The 22,036-nt window shown below is 42.4% G+C and overlaps 1 protein-coding gene across 1 annotated transcript in view; it reads right to left on the minus strand.

Annotated features, from left to right (window-relative positions):
* The window catches only part of ITGA9 (integrin subunit alpha 9), a 293,310-nt gene that overhangs the window by 141,718 nt on the left and 129,556 nt on the right, over positions 1-22,036 (minus strand). Inside the window, exon 16 of the mRNA XM_045007714.1 lies at positions 7,548-7,697. Within this exon, the coding sequence (XP_044863649.1) occupies positions 7,548-7,697 (150 nt within the window). The remainder of the gene's footprint in view (positions 1-7,547; positions 7,698-22,036) is intronic.

Genomic DNA, 22,036 nt, shown 5'->3' on the forward strand with positions numbered 1-22,036 from the left:
CCCTGGAATCTGCATAAATCTGCAGCCAGTTTCTTCCAAGGTGCCTCAGGTAGAGGTCTTTGAACACAGTATGGTACAGCATTGTCTCAAGTTGATTTGTACTGCATCTCATTTGTACTGAACCTCCTCAAGGAATCAATCCTGAACCACTTAAAGGAGGGGAAAGTGATCAGGAACAGTCAGCATGGATTCACCAAGGGCAAGTCATGCCTGACTAACCTAATTGCCTTCTATGACGAGATAACCGGCTCTGTGGATGAGGGGAAAGCAGTGGATGTACTATTTCTGGATTTTAGCAAAGCTTTTGATACAGTCTCCCACAGTATTCTTGCCAGCAAGTTAAAGAAGTCTGGGCTGGATGAATGGACAGTAAGGTGGATAGAAAACTGGCTAGATGGTCGGGCTCAACGGGTAGTGATCAATGGTTCCATGTCTAGATGGCAGCCGGTATCAAGTGGAGTGCCCCAAGGGTCGGTGCTGGGGCCGGTTTTGTTCAATATCTTCATTAACGATCTGGAGGATGGTGTGGACTGCACCCTTAGCAAGTTTGCAGATGACACTAAACTGGAGGAGTTGTTGATACGCTGGAGGGTAGGGATAGGATACAGAGGGACCTAGACAAATTAGAGGATTGGGCCAAAAGAAATATGATGAGGTTCAACAAGGACAAGTGCAGAGTCCTGCACTTAGGACGGAAGAATCCCATGCACTGCTACAGACTAGGGACCGAATGGCTGGGTAGCAGTTCTGCAGAAAAGGACCTAGGGGTTACGGTGGACGAAAAGCTGAATATGAGTCAACAGTGTGCCCTTGTTGCCAAGAAGGCTAATGGCATTTTGGGTTGTATAAGTAGGGGCATTTCCAGCAGATCAAGGGATGTGATCATCCCCCTCTACTCAGCACTGGTGAGGCCTCATTTGGAGTACTGTGTCCAGTTTTGGGCCCCACACTACAAGAAGGATGTGGATAAATTGGAGAGAGTCCAGCGGAGGGCAACAAAAATGATTAGGGGGCTGGAGCACATGACTTATGAGGAGAGGCTGAGGGAACTGGGATTGTTTAGTCTGCAGAAGAGAAGAATGAGGGGGGATTTGATAGCTGCTTTCAACTACCTGAAAGGGGGTTCCAAAGAGGATGGATCTAGACTGTTCTCAGTGGTAGAAGATGATAGAACAAGGAGTAATGGTCTCAAGTTGCAGAGGGGGAGGTTTAGGTTGGATATTAGGAAAAACTTTTTCACTAGTAGGGTGGTGAAGAACTGGAATGGGTTACCTAGGGAGGTGGTGGAATCTCCTTCCTTGGAGGTTTTTAAGGTCAGGCTTGACAAAGCCCTGGCTGGGATGATTTAGTTGGGTTTGGTCCTGCTTTGAGCAGGGGGTTGGACTAGATGACCTCCTGAGGTCCCTTCCAACCCTGAGATTCTATGATTCTATGATTCTTCTCAAAAGTCCAATATCATCAAATCCTCTGTCAAGTTCTTCCATCTTTCTCACTAGGCCCATCATGACTGTCATGATGAGGCTGAGAAGGTTGTTTGTCTCCGATCCTTTGATCGCATGCACTCTGAATGCAAAGGTTTTGTCCTTGTAAGAGGTTTCTGTGCTGAACTGGCCCATGCTGTTCTGAATACCTCCAGGGCTAGCCCCTGGGCATAGTTTGGAGGAATGTAGGGGAGGGCATTGCCCACCAAACAGAGCGGAGGTGTGGGGGGGGGGAGGTCATGCAGGGTCATGTGCCACTTCCCCCTACCCCATTTCTGCAAGCAGTGAACTGCCCTGCAGGGCTTGCTCTGCTCGGCCTGCCAGGAAGGGGGGCTCTGTCCTTCCCACGTTGTGCCTCCCCTCCACCCCCAGCACATTTCAGAGAAACGTGACAGAGTAGCTTTTTCTCTGTGCTCCAGGCCACTGCCTCAGCAGCTGGACGCTGCCTCCTGTGTCCTAGTGCCTGCCTGTTTCCGGTACCCATGTGGGGGGAGGTGCTGAGGGAAGAAAGATGGGGAGAAAAGACAGTGGGATAGGGCAGGAGGAAGAGAAGGGGTGGGATGGGGTAGCGGTCAGTGGGCAGAGGAGGGAGGATGGGGTAGTAGACAATGGGAAGAGGAATGGGGAAGAGAAGCAGCATGTGGCGTCCCCTCGGCGGCAGCAGCAGGGAGGCGCCCACAGCAGCACCAGAGCAGCGACATCGCTGCAGCAGCCAGTGCTGGAGAGGCTGCCAGCAGCAGCTGTGTCTTCCTTCTTAAGCCCATCCCCCCACAGCACCGGTAGCCCAGGTACCCACTGCAGGTGGGGAGAGAGATTGCCAGTGAGCCAAGGCAGGGATACCAGAATGGGGGGGGAGAGGAGCAGCCAAGGGGCCATGTTCCTCCCACTTTTACCGGTTGTAAGGGCAAGCAATGGGGGGAGGGGCAGAAAGGAGCAAGTGGGAGGGCAGAGTCTTGGGGGGGGAAGATGTGGTGCAGGGGTGGGGCCTCAGGGAGAAGGGGCAACATGAGATGGAGGCTCGGGAAGAAGGGAAGGCATGAGGGCAGGGGCTTGTGGGGGGCAGTGCAGCATAGGGGGCGGAGCCATGGTTCGGGTGCCTGTGGACCCCCCCCACTTTCAGGGCGCTTCTGCAGCTCCTGAGCCAACGAAACTGGCTTCCGCGCACACGTGTGATCGTGTGTGTGCATGTGCACTCTGCCCCCCGCAAATACAGCAGTCAAACTATACCTATGGGCTAGCCAGAGCTGTGTCAGGTGACTTCAGCTCTGGAAGAGGTTGAAGGTGATTGTATGTCCCTTCTGAGATGACTGTGATGTCAGCGCCTGAGCCAATTTTAAAGTCAATAGTCTTGCCACGAATATTCAGTTTCTCTCTCCAGGCAGGTTCTATTGTCATCACAAGTGATAGATCCCAGAAACAATAGCTCTTGACTGTCTGCAATATGAGTCAACTCCCCGACTGCTTTGGTGTGGCAAACAGCTGCAAAATGTCCATATTTCATGCATTACACACCGTACACCTCCAGCTGGACATGCATCATCTCTTGGGATATGATTTTTTCCACATCTTATATATGTAGGCTGGACTTTGCCTCTCTTAGTCTAGGAGTTCTCTCCCTGCCTCCAGGATTATGTGCTAATGACTTTTAATACTCAAGTGTCTGTTCACAGTTTCTAAGCTAGTTTCAGGTTTTTTCAAATTGCTCCTGCCTTTTGTTCTGTTTGACTAATTCTGACTGCTTTGCTATTGGTATAGGTGTGGCTAAGGTTAAATTTCTCTTCAGCTGTAGTTGTTGTGAAAGGTTATCATCTGTTAACCCAATCATCAGCCTGCCTCTGATATATTCATGTTTTGCATTCCTAAAATCAGTTTTCCACCAATGTATGCAGAGCTCTTGTAAAACATTCAACATTTTCCCCTGGTTCTTGAATTTTCTGGGAAAAAAACCATTCTTTTTCATAAACCACAGTTCTCTGAAGTATAAAGTTTACATCAAACATAATCAGAACCCTTTCATGGTTATCTTTATGGCTTGTCTTCAGTAAAGCCAAAGGATTTAAAGATATGCTCTCCCCGTAACACAAAATTAAGACAATACCTATATCTCCCCAATTTCTTTGTGGAGTTTGATTGCAGTGTGAAATCTGGGACAATATTGTTTCTAGTCTGTCCATTCTGAAGGTTTGTCAAAGCTGAAATTTTCTGAGGCATTGAAGAGTGGCATGCTGAAGATATCCTGCGACCTTTGTTGCTTTCTTCCTTCTGTTTCTGTTCTGAGTTACTCCAGTCAGAGGTGCAGGAGTTATTTCCAGACTGCAGAGCTCCTTGCTTATACTGTGATATCCCCAGCAAAAGACATTCTGCCTAAGCAGGCCTGCTGTGTCTCTCTCCTCAAAGAGGGTACAGCGTGCAATTGCCACAATTAAGTTCCCACACATCTTTCTAAACAAGCACGTTTAATTCTTAAGGTAAAATCATAACAGAGAAAACATATTTAAAACAGTAAAAGAATCTACACTCGTTAATAAGGTTACCAGAGATCACCCCCTTACTCAAAACAAGGGCTCTGGCCAATGAACTATCCTTCAAACTCCACCCCCAGACTTACAGGGCCACACGTAGGCCAAATTCCTTCCAACACTTCCCACAGGATTGCCCCCCCCCCCCGCTAAATCACCTCATAAATCCTCATAGTAAAAATCTTCAGCTACCCAGATAAAGTTCGGCTGAGTCTTCCCACGATGCCCTGGAAAAATTGTGCAGCTCTAGGTGATTTAAATCCTGTACCCTAATATGATGAGATCATGTTTTTGCCTCTCTGCAAACACACATAGTATTGCTGAGCATGAAGGCTACTGTGCTTGGTCTAGTCCAGTGTTTCCCAACTTGTGGCCCAATCAGCACAATGCTGTGGCCCATAGGACATCCTCAGGGCCAGACAGGTAGTATTGGATGTGGCCCACAATGGTAAATAGGTTGAGAACTACGGGTCTAGCCCATGACTGTTCAACCTGGGGGTAATGAACAGGCGTCATGGGATCTCAAGCATGCTGCCCTTTTCATATTGATAAATGGGAAAACCACTGGCCCCGCCCATCATTACATGAGAATAAGATTACCAAAATATGCATGTCATGCGCTGCAGTCAGTGGCCTCCACTAATTATTAAGTGTGTTAACTAATGGCAGATATTTCAAAGTTATAATACAGCTGTTACAAAGTTACAAATTCAGCTCTGAACTGGAATCTTTCCCTTTTTTTCCATTCAGAAAAGAACAGGCCAATTCAATCTCAGCCTGAGCCAGTACATACTCAGGGTGGAGTCCTTTTTAGTTTTCCTGGCATGGACAGTGCCCAGTCACTGCCAGTTTAAGGTGGATACTGACCACTGAAACCATGTCTATAGAACAGTGCAAGGTCAGATGATTAGAGGTGGGTAGGACTGATTGCTTTAGGAATCCCACCCAACCAAGGGGAAAATATTTTTAATTGAGCAAGGGGAGAGACTCCTGGAGCAAAAGGAACCTTTGATTGAGATCTCTGCAACAGTAAGAGTGGAACAGAGTTCTGCAGCCTGTATAGTGAGGAAGGATGATGAGGGTATTAGCCTGGAACTCAGATGACCAGGGCTCAAGTCCCTATTCTGCCACAGACTTCCTGGAGACTTTGGACCAGTCACTGAGTCTCTCTGTGTCTCAGTTTCCCATCTGCAAAATGGAGACAAGAGTACTTCTCGCTTACCTTGAGAGGGAGTTGCAAGGATAAATACATTAGTATCTGAGTGCCTTGCTATCTTAATTTATAGTATTGCAGGCCACATAAGTATCCAACATAGATCCTTCTAGTCTCAGGCATGACCCACTCTTTAAGCATTAAACAACTGGACTCCCAAAAGTTGAGGAACCCAAGTTCACAAGTTCCTTTGAAAAAGTAGGTCCTTTCATTAGATTAGTTTGATATTACCCTTACTATTGTCCTACTTGGTCTTCAAAGATCATTTGTAATTGGGACATGATACAATTTTTTGCTATTCCTAGAGGCTATTCAGCAGGATTTTATCACTGAAACATAGCAGATCTGAAACTCAGCCCCATTTATCAGCTGAGATCACCCTAACTTCAAATCTTTGTCTTCCTCAATTAAGAGATCCAACATCTGGAAGGCACATGAGAAGGGACTGTTAAACTAGCTCTTCCTTCCCCATCCAATTTGCAGCAGAAAACAAGTCAGGAAAATTCTCAAAATGTTTTTTTTCTTTCTGTGCTTCATAATCTCTATATCTAGCTATTTTAATACTGATCTGACACTACATCCCAGCCCCCTCGCACCCGGGTTAGACCTGACCTTCTCATGTTAAATACAGGTTTAAAAAAAGTGTAACTTAAATAAAGGATTCTGTTTTCAGCCATACTGTATATGTAAGAGCTCTCCACTATACAACTAATTCCCATCTTATATCTGCAAGAGTACAATATGCATATATTGGCCATGCAAAGCCCCTTTACAAAAATATTCCTAAATAACATTGGATTTAATTCAATTTGTTTAAATTAACCTTTTAAAGTAAAATGCACCTATCTGAATACTGCATATCTATAAATACAAGCGCTAAAGGCGAAATGGAAGATCAAGTCAAAACCCACATTTATGTGTAGTAAAGAACGTATCTTTGAATATTTTAGTTTCAGTTAACTTTTAGTTGAATGCTTTTCAACTCAGGGGCCTGCTGATTTGAGCACCATGGACACTTCAAAAACATATCACCATTATTATTAATCAGAAGGGAACATTATGACATTATGCATGACAATGCATCGCTGAATATATAGTTTGTGATAAACTTGCAACAACAGGTTAAAGCCAGATCTGACAATCCATTGTTAAATGCCTAGAATGCTGAGAGGCTTCCTGATAAAACAAATGCTTTACATTCATGCTACATACCAGATCATTCAGAGTATAACTATATGAAGATGTATTTAAAGGATCTTAGCTGTCTAAAGAAAGGTTATTTGAAAACTAAGGGGTTTCTCTTGTTCCCAGTGAGGCTAATGTAAAAAGTCCAGTGGCACCGAATGGGAGAAGGATTGGGCCCTACCAATATATGGCTACACGTGACTTTTTCTGAAGGAAGTCCCACCATTGTCAAACCAATGCAGCCCGGGTAGGGATAGTTGCAGGGAGCAAATAGTGGCTGCCAGTGTTCTATGCACCACAGAGGCAATATGGTGCTCCAGCAGGTACAGCACAGAACACACAGTCCAAGGGGACAGGGGCTACAGCAGCTTGAAGTGATCTTTGCACCCTCCCAATCCCCAGCTGCTTTGAGGGCTGAAGATCCCCTGGCATAACTTAGCCAGCTCTGAAGTTGTGTCTAAATTACAGCCTCCCTGGAATCTCCTGACAGGGTTGCCACACGCAGCCTGACTCCAGACACGCCCCTCAACTCTTAGGCGGTTTTCAGAGAGTAGCCTTACAGCTGTCTTCTCTGCTGCCTGTAACAGGGTGGAAATCCTCCCCTGGCAGGAACCAGGGCTTTTAGAGCCCCTTTTCACCATTCCATCTCTTTTACACAGCATGAAGGGGCTGGAACGGGCCCGGGGTGGGGGGGAGGATCTCACCCCCATGCTACCTAAAGTCACTCAGAGCAAGTCTACACAACATGGTAGAGCTGCCCTGATACTAGAAACACTAGAAAAATTTAAAAAGACCGTAGCATGGACAAATATCTCTCTGGCACAGGGTGACCAGATAGCAAGGGTGAAAAATCGGGATGGGGGGAGGGATAACTGGCACCTATACAAGACAAAGCCCCAAATATTGGGACTGTCCCTATAACATCGGGACATCTGGTCACCCTACTCCGGCAGCATACACTTACCCAGCACAACGTAAAATCTGAATGATTTGGGCAATAAGACAAGCTTTGACAACAGTAACACTTCTAGATCAGCGATCACTTCCTATGTTTAATTCTGTTGCCAATTCAGAATAGATAACATCTCTCTCCTTTACTTGGAACAGAGTCATGCGAAGGGGGGGAGGGGAGAACCATCAAGGCCTGACCTGATTTCGCTGAGCTATCTTCTCTCCCTTCTTCCAGCGGAGAATGGGCTTAAGAGCAGGTAGTTCCTTCTCCTCCTTTCCCATCACATGTTCCCCCAGACTGTATGCCGCTTCAAACACAATTGGGGATATCACATCTTTGACTCGTCTCTGTAAAAGTAAATGAACAAGAGAAATTATTTGCCTGTGACCATCTCAATAACGCAAATGTGCACAGGTAAGTAGCAAGAAAGAGAACAGCACATTCAGAACTTATAATAAGATGATGCTGGGAAAGGTAGCTGGCATCTACAGGCAACCCATTCTTTTCATTGCCAAAAATTAATTGATACATTCTACCAGAATTAGGTGGAGGATCAAAGCAGTTATAAGCTATGTAGTAGGGCTTCGTGGGCTAAATCCTTGTTATACTGAAACCTGCAGAGCGTTTACTACTAACTTCAATGGAATCAAAATTTGCACTTAAGAAAATAAATCAATCAGGCCATTTGGGTGGAATCTAAGGACCTGACATTAACAATGAAACATATGGAACCAAACCATACATTTTGTGATATTCAGGGGCTTTCAGCTCCAAGGCTTTGGGTCTGGGTCATCTCTATTTGAAACCTGTCAGAAGCAGAGGCAGCATATCTGTAATACTGACCCCTCCCATCAGAAAGAGAAAACTTTGTTTTGGCCCTGTTGGGAAATAAGTGGACAGACAGGGTTACAAATGTGAAGACTTTGCAAGTGCAGTGCTGAAAATTTCATCTTTCACACACTGCCCTGAAATTGACCTTAGCCTGGCAGAAAAACTACCTCTGAAAAGAGAGGGGGGTGATTCAACTTCCTTAACCACCAACTTCTTGGCTTTACTACAAAAAAGACTTGCCAGTTGTACTAAACTGTGCCACACTACTTCTGCTTGGAGGGACAGCTCCTTAATAGGGATTGCTTTCCCTGCAGCATTAAACCAAGGCTACCAAATTCACACCACCTTGACATAGGTCATATGGAGCCTGAATTCTGTTTTCTGTGAAAAGATAGGACTAAACACTCTTTACCATACTATTGAATATAGTTTTCTGAAACCAGACTTCTGAATATGTGTATGTAAAGAAATGGCAAACATCCCAGATTTTCATAAACATTCAGGATAAATATTTGTCTGTCTAATTAAAATATTAGTTATGAATTATACGCATATGAAATTGAGGAAATAAATACACTCCCTTGAGCACATGCAAGCAAAGCTTAGAGACAGGCCAAGTTTCCAGTCCTGACCAGCAAGTGGTAAGAAGTCTTTTCTGAATAGGGGCTGCCAATAATGACAAATTATGTAGCTATGTGATGCGATTAGCTCTCCAGAGGTGAAGTGCCAGTGCACTCACCCAGCATTCCAAGTAGCCTATTCAACATCGGTTTCAAGGCAGGCATTAGGGCTTTGCAAATCGTTTGACTGGAACCCAGAAACCTCCTAAAAATCAATCGGAGTTTAGATTCTAGCCAAGCTAACAAAATATCAGCTCATATCCACAACCATTAGGGACCTGGGTGGATGGGCATACATACAGCATATTCTACTGTACATCCAAACCTCCAATAAGGTCTGCAACGGTTGGTTCACTACCAGCCCCTACAAGTATCCCCTGCAGAGTCAGGTTACAGTACCCTAAGCTGAGGCTGTAAGCTCTTTGAGGCAGGGACCGTTCCTTTACTTTCTCTGTAGATCACCATGAATCCCTATGGTGCTAGACTGTATACAAAACATTAAATAATAAGAGTGCCCAAACCTGTATAGCTAATGGAGTTCTAATAAACACACGTATATAATATCTCTTAAAACAATATTGCATGAACATACAGGCACACTGTATACACATCTGAGAAAGTAAAAGGAGACTATACTGAATAAATTCATATTATAACAGCAATTCCCAGCCAATCTTACTAAAATGTACCCAACCACCTGTGTAAACACATACCAATTAACAGCACAGGTAATGGGATAAAACCTATATTTCTTCCAGCCCTACTAATGCAATATGGAAAATTCAAGTTCTTAATGACTTCAAAACATTAACATGGACCTTGAGGGTCCAATCCAACACCCTTTGAAGTCACTGGAAATATTTCCATTGACTTCAGTGGATGTTGAAGTGTGCCCTTATTGTTCATTGAGATCTCTCTCTGCTTTCTTTCAGCGATGAAATTGTGACTTCCAGCAGCCAGATTAATTATGTGTGTGGATATAATTATGTGTGGATATTCCCTCAGCATAGCCCCAGGGAAATATATTTCACATACCCACTTGTCTTTAATTAAAGCTGATATAGTGAATCCTGCCCGGCTATTAATTACACCACATGTTCTCTTCCTTCTACTCATATGCTTACAGAGACACTAAAAAGATCTCCTAGAGTATACTTACATTCAAAACACAGCAAGAAAGCAATTCTCTCTTCAGATACCACATGTATTTTTCTGGGACATAACTACATAATGATGCTTTGAAAAATGTGCCCAAGTACATTAGAAAGATTACTGTTCTCGGATATAATCTCACTTTGCTCCTCCACTTTGGTCCAGCTGAACATTTCATTCCTGGCACTTGAATCATGCACTCATGGCACATGCCCCAGGTTCCCATTAAACCACAAGTGATTCTGATTTCTAAAAGGAAACTTGGAAATGTTGATGACAGCCAGGTTCGAGGAAAATGCTCCAAAGCCCTTAAGTCAAATCAGCTTCATTTTTCTTACTCTTTTAATCACTTGTACAGCTCTAATTTCAATTATTTGTTAACGAAAATCAGGGCCACAAGCAGCTCTGTGGCTTTACCATTTTTCAACCATGACACATCTATGCTGAGAAAGTATCAAAAGGCACAGCCATTTTTGCATCTTGAAAAGAACTGCTGACAAATCACAGCGTATAAAAAAAAATCCAAAAAAAGTTTCAGTGGACATCAAAACTACAGTGATAAACAGGAGTTCAGCTGTGTAACTGGGATTCAGAGAAGGAGGAGAAGGAGAAGAAGAAGAAATAACTAGGACTTCTGATTTTTTGGTGTTTATTAATTTAATTTTTCAGGGTTTATTTTTGAGTTGTATGTAGATGTCCAAAAAATGGGGGGGATTCAGGGCTCCAACTTTGTTTATACTGTAATGAGCAATGTATATTAGAGCACGTATTACAATATATACTGCAATGAGTAATCTCTTTGTAATATTCCTTAGTGCGCTTTAACATAGTACTGTTTCCAACAGCACTGCATTAAAGCACGCTAGGGAATTTTCTGTGCACACAAGTAGAGTGTATATGAACCAATTGATATGCAACATGTCAGTGTGCTTTAGAAATCACAACCCCATAGTCCACATTACTGCTCAGTGTAGACAAATAACCATTTTTTGTGGTTTATTGGATAAACACCAATTTCACTGTTTTAAAATCAATGAGGTTTTATCAGTGTTTATCAGTTAAAAACTTAATCACAATCACAAGCCCTATAGTTAACTTAGTGCATACATGCGCACACAAATGGTATGAACAAAACCACTTGGAATCCTGGGTAAATATGGATGTGGCTAGCCCATGCTGAAGCCAACACTGCCATGGTTTTACTGCTACTGGTATCCAAGATAGCTAGATTAAAGCTAGCTCAGGTATGTCTACATGACCTTCCATAATACACCATGATTGCAGTATAGACATATCCACAGTTAGATTGTAAACTTTTGGGGCCAAGGACCATCTCTTCATTATATGTTTGTACAGTGCCAAGCACAATGGGGCCCTGGCACTACTAATAGCTCTACATTACTCTGCTTACTGATACAGCATTGAATATTTAAAGCTCAATACAAAAATTATCTAGTAAACCCTAAAAACAAAGCTAGGTCAGTATCATTAGTTATATTTGTGGATGGGGCACGAGAGAGGTGAACTGATTAAAAAAAATCCCAATTCCCAGTTTTTGCTCTTTCCTGCAAGCCAGGCTGCTTCCTCTGTGGACATCCCCATATTTGGTTAAAGAGGAGGTTCAGTTAGACTGGGTGTGGACAAGCACTGTTCTACAGCATATTGTATGGTGCACATGGATTTAGTCCTAGTACGCATTAGCTCACTGATGAGAACTTTGGACTTCAAAGAGGCATGGCCTGGTTTTCAGAGCATTTAGGAATGTAGCAAGTACGTAGTTTCAAAATAACATCATGTTCCTGAAAGTTCATACTAACGAAAAGCAGACTGCTCTTTCCTCTCCCAAAACAGCTACCTCAGGGAAATATAAAAATGGTGAGATAAGATCTAAAATCTGGCACTACGATATATTTCTACATTTTTTTTTGGTTTAGCAGGAGAAAGCAAGTGAATTACACACACACACACACACGTTTTCATAGCTGAAACTTTCATTGGCTTCAATATATCATTTATAGGGGGAAAGTCACTAAAGCTGGAACGCAAGCGCAGCTCGATGACCACACAACTTTTGATTTCAACACATTCCCCAGTAGCTGTAATTTCATTAATATATTTTTAAAAACTCCCTCTCTAGGGCAGCAGGTGGTGGCTAGAAGGGATTACTCTTTCTGAGCCTTTCACATGCACAGCCTGACACCTCAGGCAGCATAAATAAAGGAACACACTCCACTTTCTGCAGAAACACTGCCTTCTATTGCATCTGCTTCCTTCTCAAAACTAAAGTCACTGCCACAAAAAGCACACATATATCAACATCCCCAACAAATCCACATGGAATGGGCCACAGTTTTATTTAAAGAACAGGATTTACACTCTCACAATCAGATAATTCATGGTAAGAGCAGTTGCCAAGGCATATAATTCCAATTTCTTTTAGCTCACTGCCACAGTACAATTAGGGGATTGTATACGAGACTAATCAATCGTCATAGCTAATCCACACTCTGCTATACCCGCTCCTCCCTAACGCGAAAGTCTTCAGCAGGAATGCAGGAGAACACCAAACTCCATTTTTAATTACAACCCGTGGGCTGGGGTGCAAATTTACGGTTATATACCCCCCTCAATCTACAAGGGGACTTCCACAATGATCAAGGATAGAATATGACTCTTAAACAGTAACAAAATCTTTTCTTAAAATTAAGTCACTTTCAGCATCATTCTGTGGGAAAATATATTCACTGTTAGGACCACTACTATTTCTGCCTTTTGTTTCTCTTCCTTCCTCAAGTCTGTTCTCAGTTTCTTTCCCCTTTCCCCATCTTTGTGATGCTCCAGGCTCTCTTCCTTCTGCATTTCCTTCCCTGCAACAACTCCCAATTTCCTCATGTGGCCTTCAGCCCTTCCCCAATCCTGTAGATACCACTGAAATTTTTGCTTACTCTCTGCTTCTGAGCCCTGGTCTACACACAGCCCCTGGTTCGAACTAGGGTACGCGAATTCAGCTACGTGAATAACGTAGCTGAATTTGAACTACCCTAGTTCGAATGACTTACCGTCCAGACGCCGCGGAAGCGAACTCCGCGGCTCCAAGGTCGACTCCGGCAACTCCTCCTGCCGCGGTGGAGTACCGGAGTCGACCGCGGCGCTTCCGGAGTTCGAACTATCGCGTCTAGATCAGACGCGATAGTTCGAACTCCGAGAAGTCGAACTCGCCGCGTCGACCCGGCGGGTAAGTATAGACGTGGCCTGAAAAGTGCCCTCCTGATTTAGGTGCCTAAATAAGAGCCTAATTTTAAAACACAACTCTGAAATGTTTATTTGCCTTTTATCTCGAAACAAGCACCTATCCCAGGTTCTAGACACTTTTACAAGTTTCAAATATGCAAAACAATACTTTCAATACAAGTATAGGAAATAATGTCATGGCCATGGTGTAATGTACAATACAATTGTGTTGATGTCCACCCACCACAGTAATCATAAATCCATAATTAACCCATATGTAACTACTACCTAAGGCCTACATTCACTTCTTCCCCAAAGGCAAACCTATTAAGGCCACAATCCACCAATTTTATGATTCTATATAAAGAAAATAGCAATTGCATATTTTATGAATATGCATATTCATATTTGCATAAATGATATCACACTGCATAGTTCTACAATAAAGCATTGCACTGAATATTCCCACATTACATCTGATCATTTATGATAATTTATAATGAATGATCATTATCATTCAGCCTGCCCCAAAATTCTCTATATCCGGATAAGCCACTTGGGACCTAAGCCTGCTGCAATTACAAAATGCAGTAGAGCAAATGGAGCAAAAGAATAAATGTTTATTCCTCCTTCAAGCAGCTGGTTAAATAAAATGAATAAATGGTTAAATGACTTGGCTGCCCTGGTGAATGCAACACTCCCCGTGATTGTGTACGTCACTCAGTGCCAAGCCCCGTCTTAAACCCTGACTCCCAGGAGCTTTTACTTTGACATTTACACACATACAAATCTCTGCTCCCCACAATCTATCCATTCCACTCTCCTGGGCCACCTCCCTTATCTACTGGTCAGTTTGCCCTCCCACTTCCACCTGATCTATTTGATGGCAGTCTGTAACACCAGTTGAGGTGCCCTGGCCCTCTCCCTACAGAATTATCTTTTGAATTCTAGGATGCTAGCTCCAGCTTTGTCGTATCTATACTGCTGTGCCTCCCACTCTAAGTTCAGGAGGCCACCTACATGCCCAGCAGAGGACACCTGAAATCAGGCATCTCTCAAGCAAATGGCAGATGTAACAGGTTTACACACATTTCTCAGAAAAGATGTGGTCTTCATTGTAGCTGTAAGCTATTATTTTCATATAGTGTACGGTAGACACTGGCATGGCAAGGAAGGGTGTGTGGGGGGGAGGAGACATACTGCTCCAAGGATGAAGTAGAACTTAAAAGGCTAATACAGTAGGCTAAATCACATTTAGTGTCCTTTTGGCTGCTTTCTGTGTAATTAATAGCATCTGAATTCAATCAAGAGGCCTAATGTTCCAATAATACTCACTTCTGTTTTCTTTTATGATCTTGTGATGCTTAACAAAGTCAAAGTACACAAACATTTCTTTGTTGCTACACTTTAATCATTATACATACTGTGAAGAATTCTGAAGTTTAAAATAGCAAATGAAAAGTGAACTTATAGGATTCACATCCCCAAAAGCTGTTCGGAGTTGCAGTTTGGAAAAGCAGAATGCTTCCTATTCTCTTTCCAGAATGTGGAAGTCTTTTCACACAGATGTTTCCCACAGGGCAGGAACTTATCCTTACAAATGTGGGTATGGGCATCATTGGAAAAAAAGGAGAAGCTGAAGGAGAGTCTTGTATTACACATACAACTGAAACCAAAGGGCAATAAGCACTGGGCCATGTCACACCTTGGAAGAAAAAGCACATGGAGAGTTGAGAAGTCCTGAGTAGAGCTGGCTGGAAAATGGAAATCCTTTCCTGTGAAAAATGTCATGGTTGGGGGAGGAGCGGAGTCATCTCAAACACAGGACAAAATGGCAACAATGCAACATTTTTCACAGGAAGGGTTTTCAAGAAAAAAAAATCTGATTTGGAAGAACCAAGAGAGAATTTTTTGGCTTCCCAGCTGCTAGGGGCGGCTCTAGCAATTTCGCCGCCCCAAGCCGGTCCCGCGGCTCCGGTGGACTTCCTGCAGACGTGCCTGCGGAGGGTCCGCTGGTCCCACGGCTCCGGTGGAGCATCCGCAGGCACGCCTGCGGGAGGTCCACCGGAGCCGCCTGCCGCCCTCCCGCCGACCAGCGGAGCGCCCCCCATGGCATGCCGCCCCAAGCACTCGCTTGGCATGCTGGGGCCTGGAGCCGGCCCTGCCAGCTGCACACCAGAAAGGCTCTTGTCACTTTCAGCCTCCCTGGCCCCAAGCAGCTCTGGGAGCTGGAGAGGCAGACAGCTAAGATGCTGGGCACTCAGTCTGGGGAAGCAGAGTGTCAAGGCTCTCTACCGTGGCAGAGCTCCAGGACAGCTTTTGTCAGTCTCACTGGCAAGAAGTTAAATTGACATGAGCCTGCCAGGCAAGCAGCCAGGGAGGAAATTTTCAGTTTTGCGAACAAAGCATTTTTCATTAAACTATCACTTTGATGAACAATTTCAACCAGTTCTAGTTCTGAGTTCTAATCCCAGTTGTGTTATAGACTTACTCCGTGAACTTGGGCAAGTCACTTCACCCTTTGCCTCAGATTCCCAATCAGCTAATTGGGGATGATAATGATAATATTTACATACTTGCTTCCCAGTAGAGATGAGAGGAAGAACTAGTTATTGTTATAAAATGTAAAGCATTACTAATACTTGGCAATCGCATATCGCTGAAAGTTCTTAAAGAATGATCAATAAGGAGAAAACTCAGTGAGCCAAATATGCCCCAAATACAACTCTGCTGATGGCAATGCAGATGGATTTTGGTTTTTAGTGACTACTATGTTTTGCTGTTAGTTAGTGCATTCATTCTGACTTTTACTTTACAGTTATTGAAAACTTTGTGATTAAATTCTGGATGCTGCTTGTGTCGTTTTTCAATGTTCCCGCCTGTAATTTCTTTGAATGCCAGGTCTCTACAGTGCCCAAATTTCTTTTTAGCAAGTTTTTTGTCATCTGTACCTTTTTCACATTTTGTTGCCCACTTGGTGAGAGAATGCTTCTTTTTTTAAAAAAATAAATAAATAAGGTAGCAAGGAAAGGGAACATCTCCTGACCTCGAGGTTTTGAAACTTTTCAGTCTTTTCTGGAGAAGCTGCCTTTCAGAGCTCAAGCTGGTTTTGGTAGCGATGCCAGGTGCATTGTACAGTTTGCCCTCTCCTACCTATGTAGACAGATAGATCCTTTGTTAGGTTGGCTCTGTATGACAGTCCGAAAGGTAATAAGCACTTGTCAAAATCAGGCCTGAACTTGGAGAAAATATAAAGGAAGAGACTCCAGGAATGAACACAGATAGTACAATATTTATTTTAAGCCCTTTCTTAAGCTTTCACAAATTCTGATGAGGGCTGGAAGCCTCTGTTGAGATAAGACAATTAAATCAGAATCTGCCTGTGTTAACATGTTAACTTACTTTTTCGGGGAAGTTACCACATTTAATATACTGCTAACAAAAGAGTCTCTATAGACCCATCAATCTCTCTTTATATAGTACATCTTTAATGTTGTTTAAAAATAATACCAAATGTTGCACTATACAGCTATTTATAATCTAACTACATATCTCTTTGTAAACTACCTTTCCTTCCAAAAAGCTGACGAAATATATAATCTACACAAACAGTCCTGATTATACAAAGCCAATAATAAGGAGTCTCATATCCTTGGCTCTTCAGTCATTCTGTATAATGACAGATTTGGTACAAGATCAGGATATATAATGCGAACAGTGCTGTTTTCCAAAATAGCATAGCAACCTTTAGTGTTAATATACTGCCTGGTCTCTATCTTGCTCTCTGCCTATATTTATATGTATATTAAATGAGTCACTACATATAGAGAGACATATCCAGCAGGTCACTGGACTGACATACAGTAAAATCAGTAGATTAAACCCACATGAACCAAGCAAGATCAACCTGTCTCCCCGGTTTGCAACATGTGAAAAACATGAGTTCATAATTTTTGGAGGCAGTTTACTTATCCAAACACTAATACTATGAATGTACCAGAACCCAGAGATAGGCTGAGGTAGATGAAGATACGGTTGAAATCTGAAAAAAGGCAAAAATCTAGACCGCTAGGAAACACAACTAAAGCATTTTGAATACTGCTTTACTTTAAAATAAGACCCAGATCTGGATCCTTGACAATACCCAGCTGATGACCTCTACAACACTGCTGTGTTAAAAAGCCTCCCATCAATACTGCTTTACTGAAAACACATGTACAGGGCAAATATAAGGGTTCTGTTTAATCCCAAATAAAACAGCTGTATGAAAAAAATAGTTTTACATTGCTGTGAGTCAGGAAGAAGAGAGCCAGGAGAACAATCTACGGGACAAGAGGATATGCACAGGTGAAGAGATGGCAACCATGACATCGTCACCAATCCTATTTTGATTCAGTTTAGCAGCTGACAATAAAGCCCTTGGAAATCTTATACAGAAAGCGATGTGCAAAGAAAGAGTTTATTGACGAAGCATGTTTCTATGAATGTAATTGAGATAAGAAGGATGGCATTTATCATCTCCCATTGGCATGCTACCAAAAGGAAGAAAGATTATTTTTTGAAATTACCACTATTGAAATGATCTACATGCAAAAATATTGCTCCTTCATTCAACCATAGGAGTAGAGACACCTAACAAACTCTGGAATGGAGGTGAGAGTGGGAAAGAGATACCATGTGTCTTTTCTTCCACTATTAAATGGAGGTGGCAGATATTTATTATCATAATTTATTTTGGTAATGGAATTTGAAAAATATATAGATAGAGTTAGATAGTACAAGGGTCTTTCTTCCCTTTATATTTTAAAAGCCATTGCAGTTGCCCATGAGAGCTATTTCCATGCCAAATATCAACATTCAAACCTCACCTGTGTGGTACAGCTGTTCAGAAAAAGATAAAATATTTTCTTTTCTTTTTTTTTTAATAATAGTTGCAATTTATTATTCACCCTCCTCTCATCTGAAAATGGCTGTGCTTTTTCGCCCTCAAACTATATGCAAGGAAATCAGCTTTGGCTAGAAAATAAACCCAAAAGGTAAAACTTTTTTGAAAGTTCTGAATTATTAGATCCAAATGAATAGTAGGGAAAAAATATCCATGAATGTTTCAGCAGATTAGAAATCAATTTTCATGTGAAACGTTTTGCTCATACTAAATGTGCACAGATAACAAATTTCAAGTCCGTAGCCAACATCTACTTAGCCAACATCCTGATTTTCCCAGTCAACTTTCCCAAGGAGAATATTTATCTGCAGCAGATCACCATAGTGTGCCAGCAAAAGTGCCTCATTGCAACAGTGAAGCTGTGAATGTGGGTCCTTATATTAGGACTGTCCCCTGGATTTTGCACAGGGTCTAAAATCAATGCCGCTTCACTTGTTCACTGCGTGCTGACACCGAGTAAAAGGCAGCTAAAAAAGGAGCAATTCTACATAATGCAACAAAGCAACAATCTGACAAAATGTTCCCCAGACTTCAGAGTCAGAGTCCTCATAGGGATCCAGCCACACCCTCTCAACTAGGACTAGGAGCACACATTCACACCACGGGGTATTGTGTGCCAATCACTGTGGTGAACACTGACAGTAAACTAGAGACCAGTCAATAAAAACAAAATAGCCTGGGTATATACAAACTATTGTTCTCTACAAGAAACTTCAAAACACAGCACAAGAACTGACGAGAGCCATGACAATGAGGGAGTAAGAGGAACTGCACGTTTACACTCATGCCACAATTATTAATTTGTTTGTGACAATGACTGCAGTGAATGGTGATAAAAAAAATTGGAGACTTAATAAATAACTTTGGTAGATATATGAAAATATTGCTGTACAACAAATATAGTGCCCATGGGGAAAACCTTAGGCCAAAGACCGTAAAGCCCTAGGCCAAAGACCCATTGCTAACCAGTTAAATGGGATTTAAAAGGTCTGAGATTGAACCCTTCACACACAGGATCATGCAAAACCTCTGGACAGAGCTTTGGTACAGAGCTATAAAATTAGACACACAAAAACCTTGCTGTGGACTACACATCCACACTTCATTTCAATGCACTTAGAGTATTCATTTTAAATCTGTCTCCAGCCCACTGCATAGACTATCTATCTACTAGTGATGTTTCAGGCAAGGCCTGACCCAAGTGGCCAAAAAAGGGAAAAAGTTTAAGATCTCTTCAAGTTTCCCTAAACCAGCCAACCTGGCTTCTATCGCCACAAACTACTCTCCCCTCTCCAGAGAGAATCAAAGGCCTAGTGACATGATCATGACTCCCCAATCCATATTAGTTACACTCGACCAATCAAAGAAGAGAAGCAACTTATCAAGTTACCTTATCACAGAGGTTCTCAAACTGGGGGTCGGGACCCCTCAGGGGGTCGCGAGGTTATTACATGGGGGAGGGGGTCACGAGCTGTCAGGCTCCACCCCAAACCCCGCTTTGCCTCCAGTATTTATAATGGTGTTAAATATATAAAAAAGTGTTTTTAATGTATAAGGGGGGTCGCACTCAGAGGTTTGCTGTGTGAAAGGGGTCACCAGCACAAAAGTCTGAGAACCCCTGCCCTATCCTATCACCAATAGTGGACACAGGCAGTAATCCAAATTCTCAACCCATCTACAGGCTGAAATTTTGGTAGATGAAGTATTTGAATAAATTTAGAACAATGAAGCAATTCATAAAAATCCATGCCCATCAGCAGACAAGGCAGCATTCGTCAGTAATTTGCTTACTACAAACAGTTTGTTCATTTATATGAGCAAATGATAATAGGTTAAAGTGCAAACTGCCTTAAAGTCTTAACCATAGAGATCCCACCTAGAAACTCACTATATACATACTTTAGTTCCAGTATTATGACAGGCTGTGTTTGTAAGAAGGATGTGTTAATTTTGAGGCTGTATTTTGACCATAGTGATAAATTCATGCTGTTAAAATTGGATTGGGAAAGGAGTCTGTTTAGATGCGATTTTTAAAAGTCCTAGATATTTAAGCCATACAGCATCTCCAGAACAATGATAGATCTAATCACGTCACACGTAATTAAATGCTCAAAGCTAAATGAAACCTGAGGGGAACACAGTGCAAATATACAGAGGGCGCCATCTACCCTCAGAGAGAGGTACTGAGCTTTCCATCTCCACCATGAACTGCTCGTTCTCTTGCATTGTGGTTTTAGTACGTGCCTATGACTCAGGACAGTGGAAGGAAGGGCAAACCATCTAGCATTTGACATGACTGATCTCTAAAGTGACAATCCTCATTCACTATTTTGTAATCCTACCAGCTAGGTAATAATGCTGGGAGGAGAAATATAAATAAGATCAAAAGGAAATGTATCTGTAGTGTATGGTGTAGAACATTCTTCACAGATTACTGCAAGGATTAGGTACTGCACATAGCTTAGTCCCTGTATACTGATCAACACCTCATCAACATTCTGCACTACTACTCCTGCCTCCTTCTGACTTCCATTCTGCTTCTTCTGTTTCCTAATTGTCGCAAGAGTCACATGATCATGTTTTTCTCACTACAACCTCTTAATTCTACCATATGCTTCAAACCAGCACAAGATCTAAATGAAAATAGACCACTGTTAAAATGAATCAAAATACCTTTCAGAAACCTCATGAACCATCTAACGTTTAAGTCCTGCAAAGCCTCAGAGTGAAATCTGGCCATGCTGAAGTCAAAGTTCGCAGGACTGCTCTCTGTACACCCACAGAGGGACAATCATGAAGAGACACATCCTGTAATATTCTCTTGCTCCACAGTCTTAGAACCGGAATAGTCGGACTGGGTTTTTGAGATGTTTGGGCTAGGAGGACATAGTATGATATGACAAAGAGCAATTGGTTCAAAAAGTTGAAGGGAACAGGAAGAATGGGTGTTTCTCAGTGGGAACAGGAGAAAAACAAAACAGCTTTCCCTTAAAATTCCAATGACTTTAAAAATAAACCAGACAAACTTCCACAAATAAGCACTAATAAAACAGTCACAGTTTCATCAGACCAGAGGGTAACTCTAGAAGTCTGTAATTCTGTAGAGTGAAATGGTACTATAAAATTACTGTACCATTATTACTGAAATAAGGTATTCTAGGTAGATTTCCAATTTACACATTTAAACTTGAAATTTGGTTGGTTTTGGGTACTTATGCACAATCCAATGAAACAGGGATTCTCATCTTAGAAACATTGTCTCGTGGACATGTCCTCTCTCATTTATGGACTCATAACATCCCTGCAATAATAATTATTTGCACAGAAAAGTAACCCAAAAAAGCAGTTAATTTCCTTTAATGCAAACTGATGGCTAGAATGCTTTTTAGAGTAGGTGAGTTATCAGAAGATTTAAGAGGGAGCTGGCATGGCCTATGCTAAATCATAGGTCTATCTTGTGGTGTAGTGATAAAAAAAAAGAAATGGGTAACCTAACCTACGCTAAACTCCCATATTCCCCAAATGAGAAGTCTAAAAATGTTTATAGATATCTAGAGAAAGTGAAAGAAAAAAAACTTTGCAGAAAGCTTTGATGGGCAAATTGCTGACACAAACAGAGTTTTAATGAACTGGTGACAGATCACTAATGCATGGCAAACTCAAACCAAGATTTATTTAAAGTTTTCTCAAGGTTCACATAAAGCATGGAAGGCTATCACAGGGTCAGTGGTTTCCTGAGCACTCCCTCATGGCCAGAGGTCACTCTGCAGCACCCTGCCTCTGTTTCCCATTCTTGAGGGCCCCTTAACAATTGCACACACAAGTTTCAATCTGGGTTACCACCGCCTCTGCCTGGGGCTGGTTTAGTAGCAAAAATAGTTCTTAACAGCCCTAAAGGTCAAAAATG

The sequence above is a fragment of the Mauremys mutica genome, chromosome 2 (genome assembly GCF_020497125.1).
Source record: "Mauremys mutica isolate MM-2020 ecotype Southern chromosome 2, ASM2049712v1, whole genome shotgun sequence".
Classification (NCBI taxonomy): Eukaryota; Metazoa; Chordata; order Testudines; family Geoemydidae; genus Mauremys; species Mauremys mutica.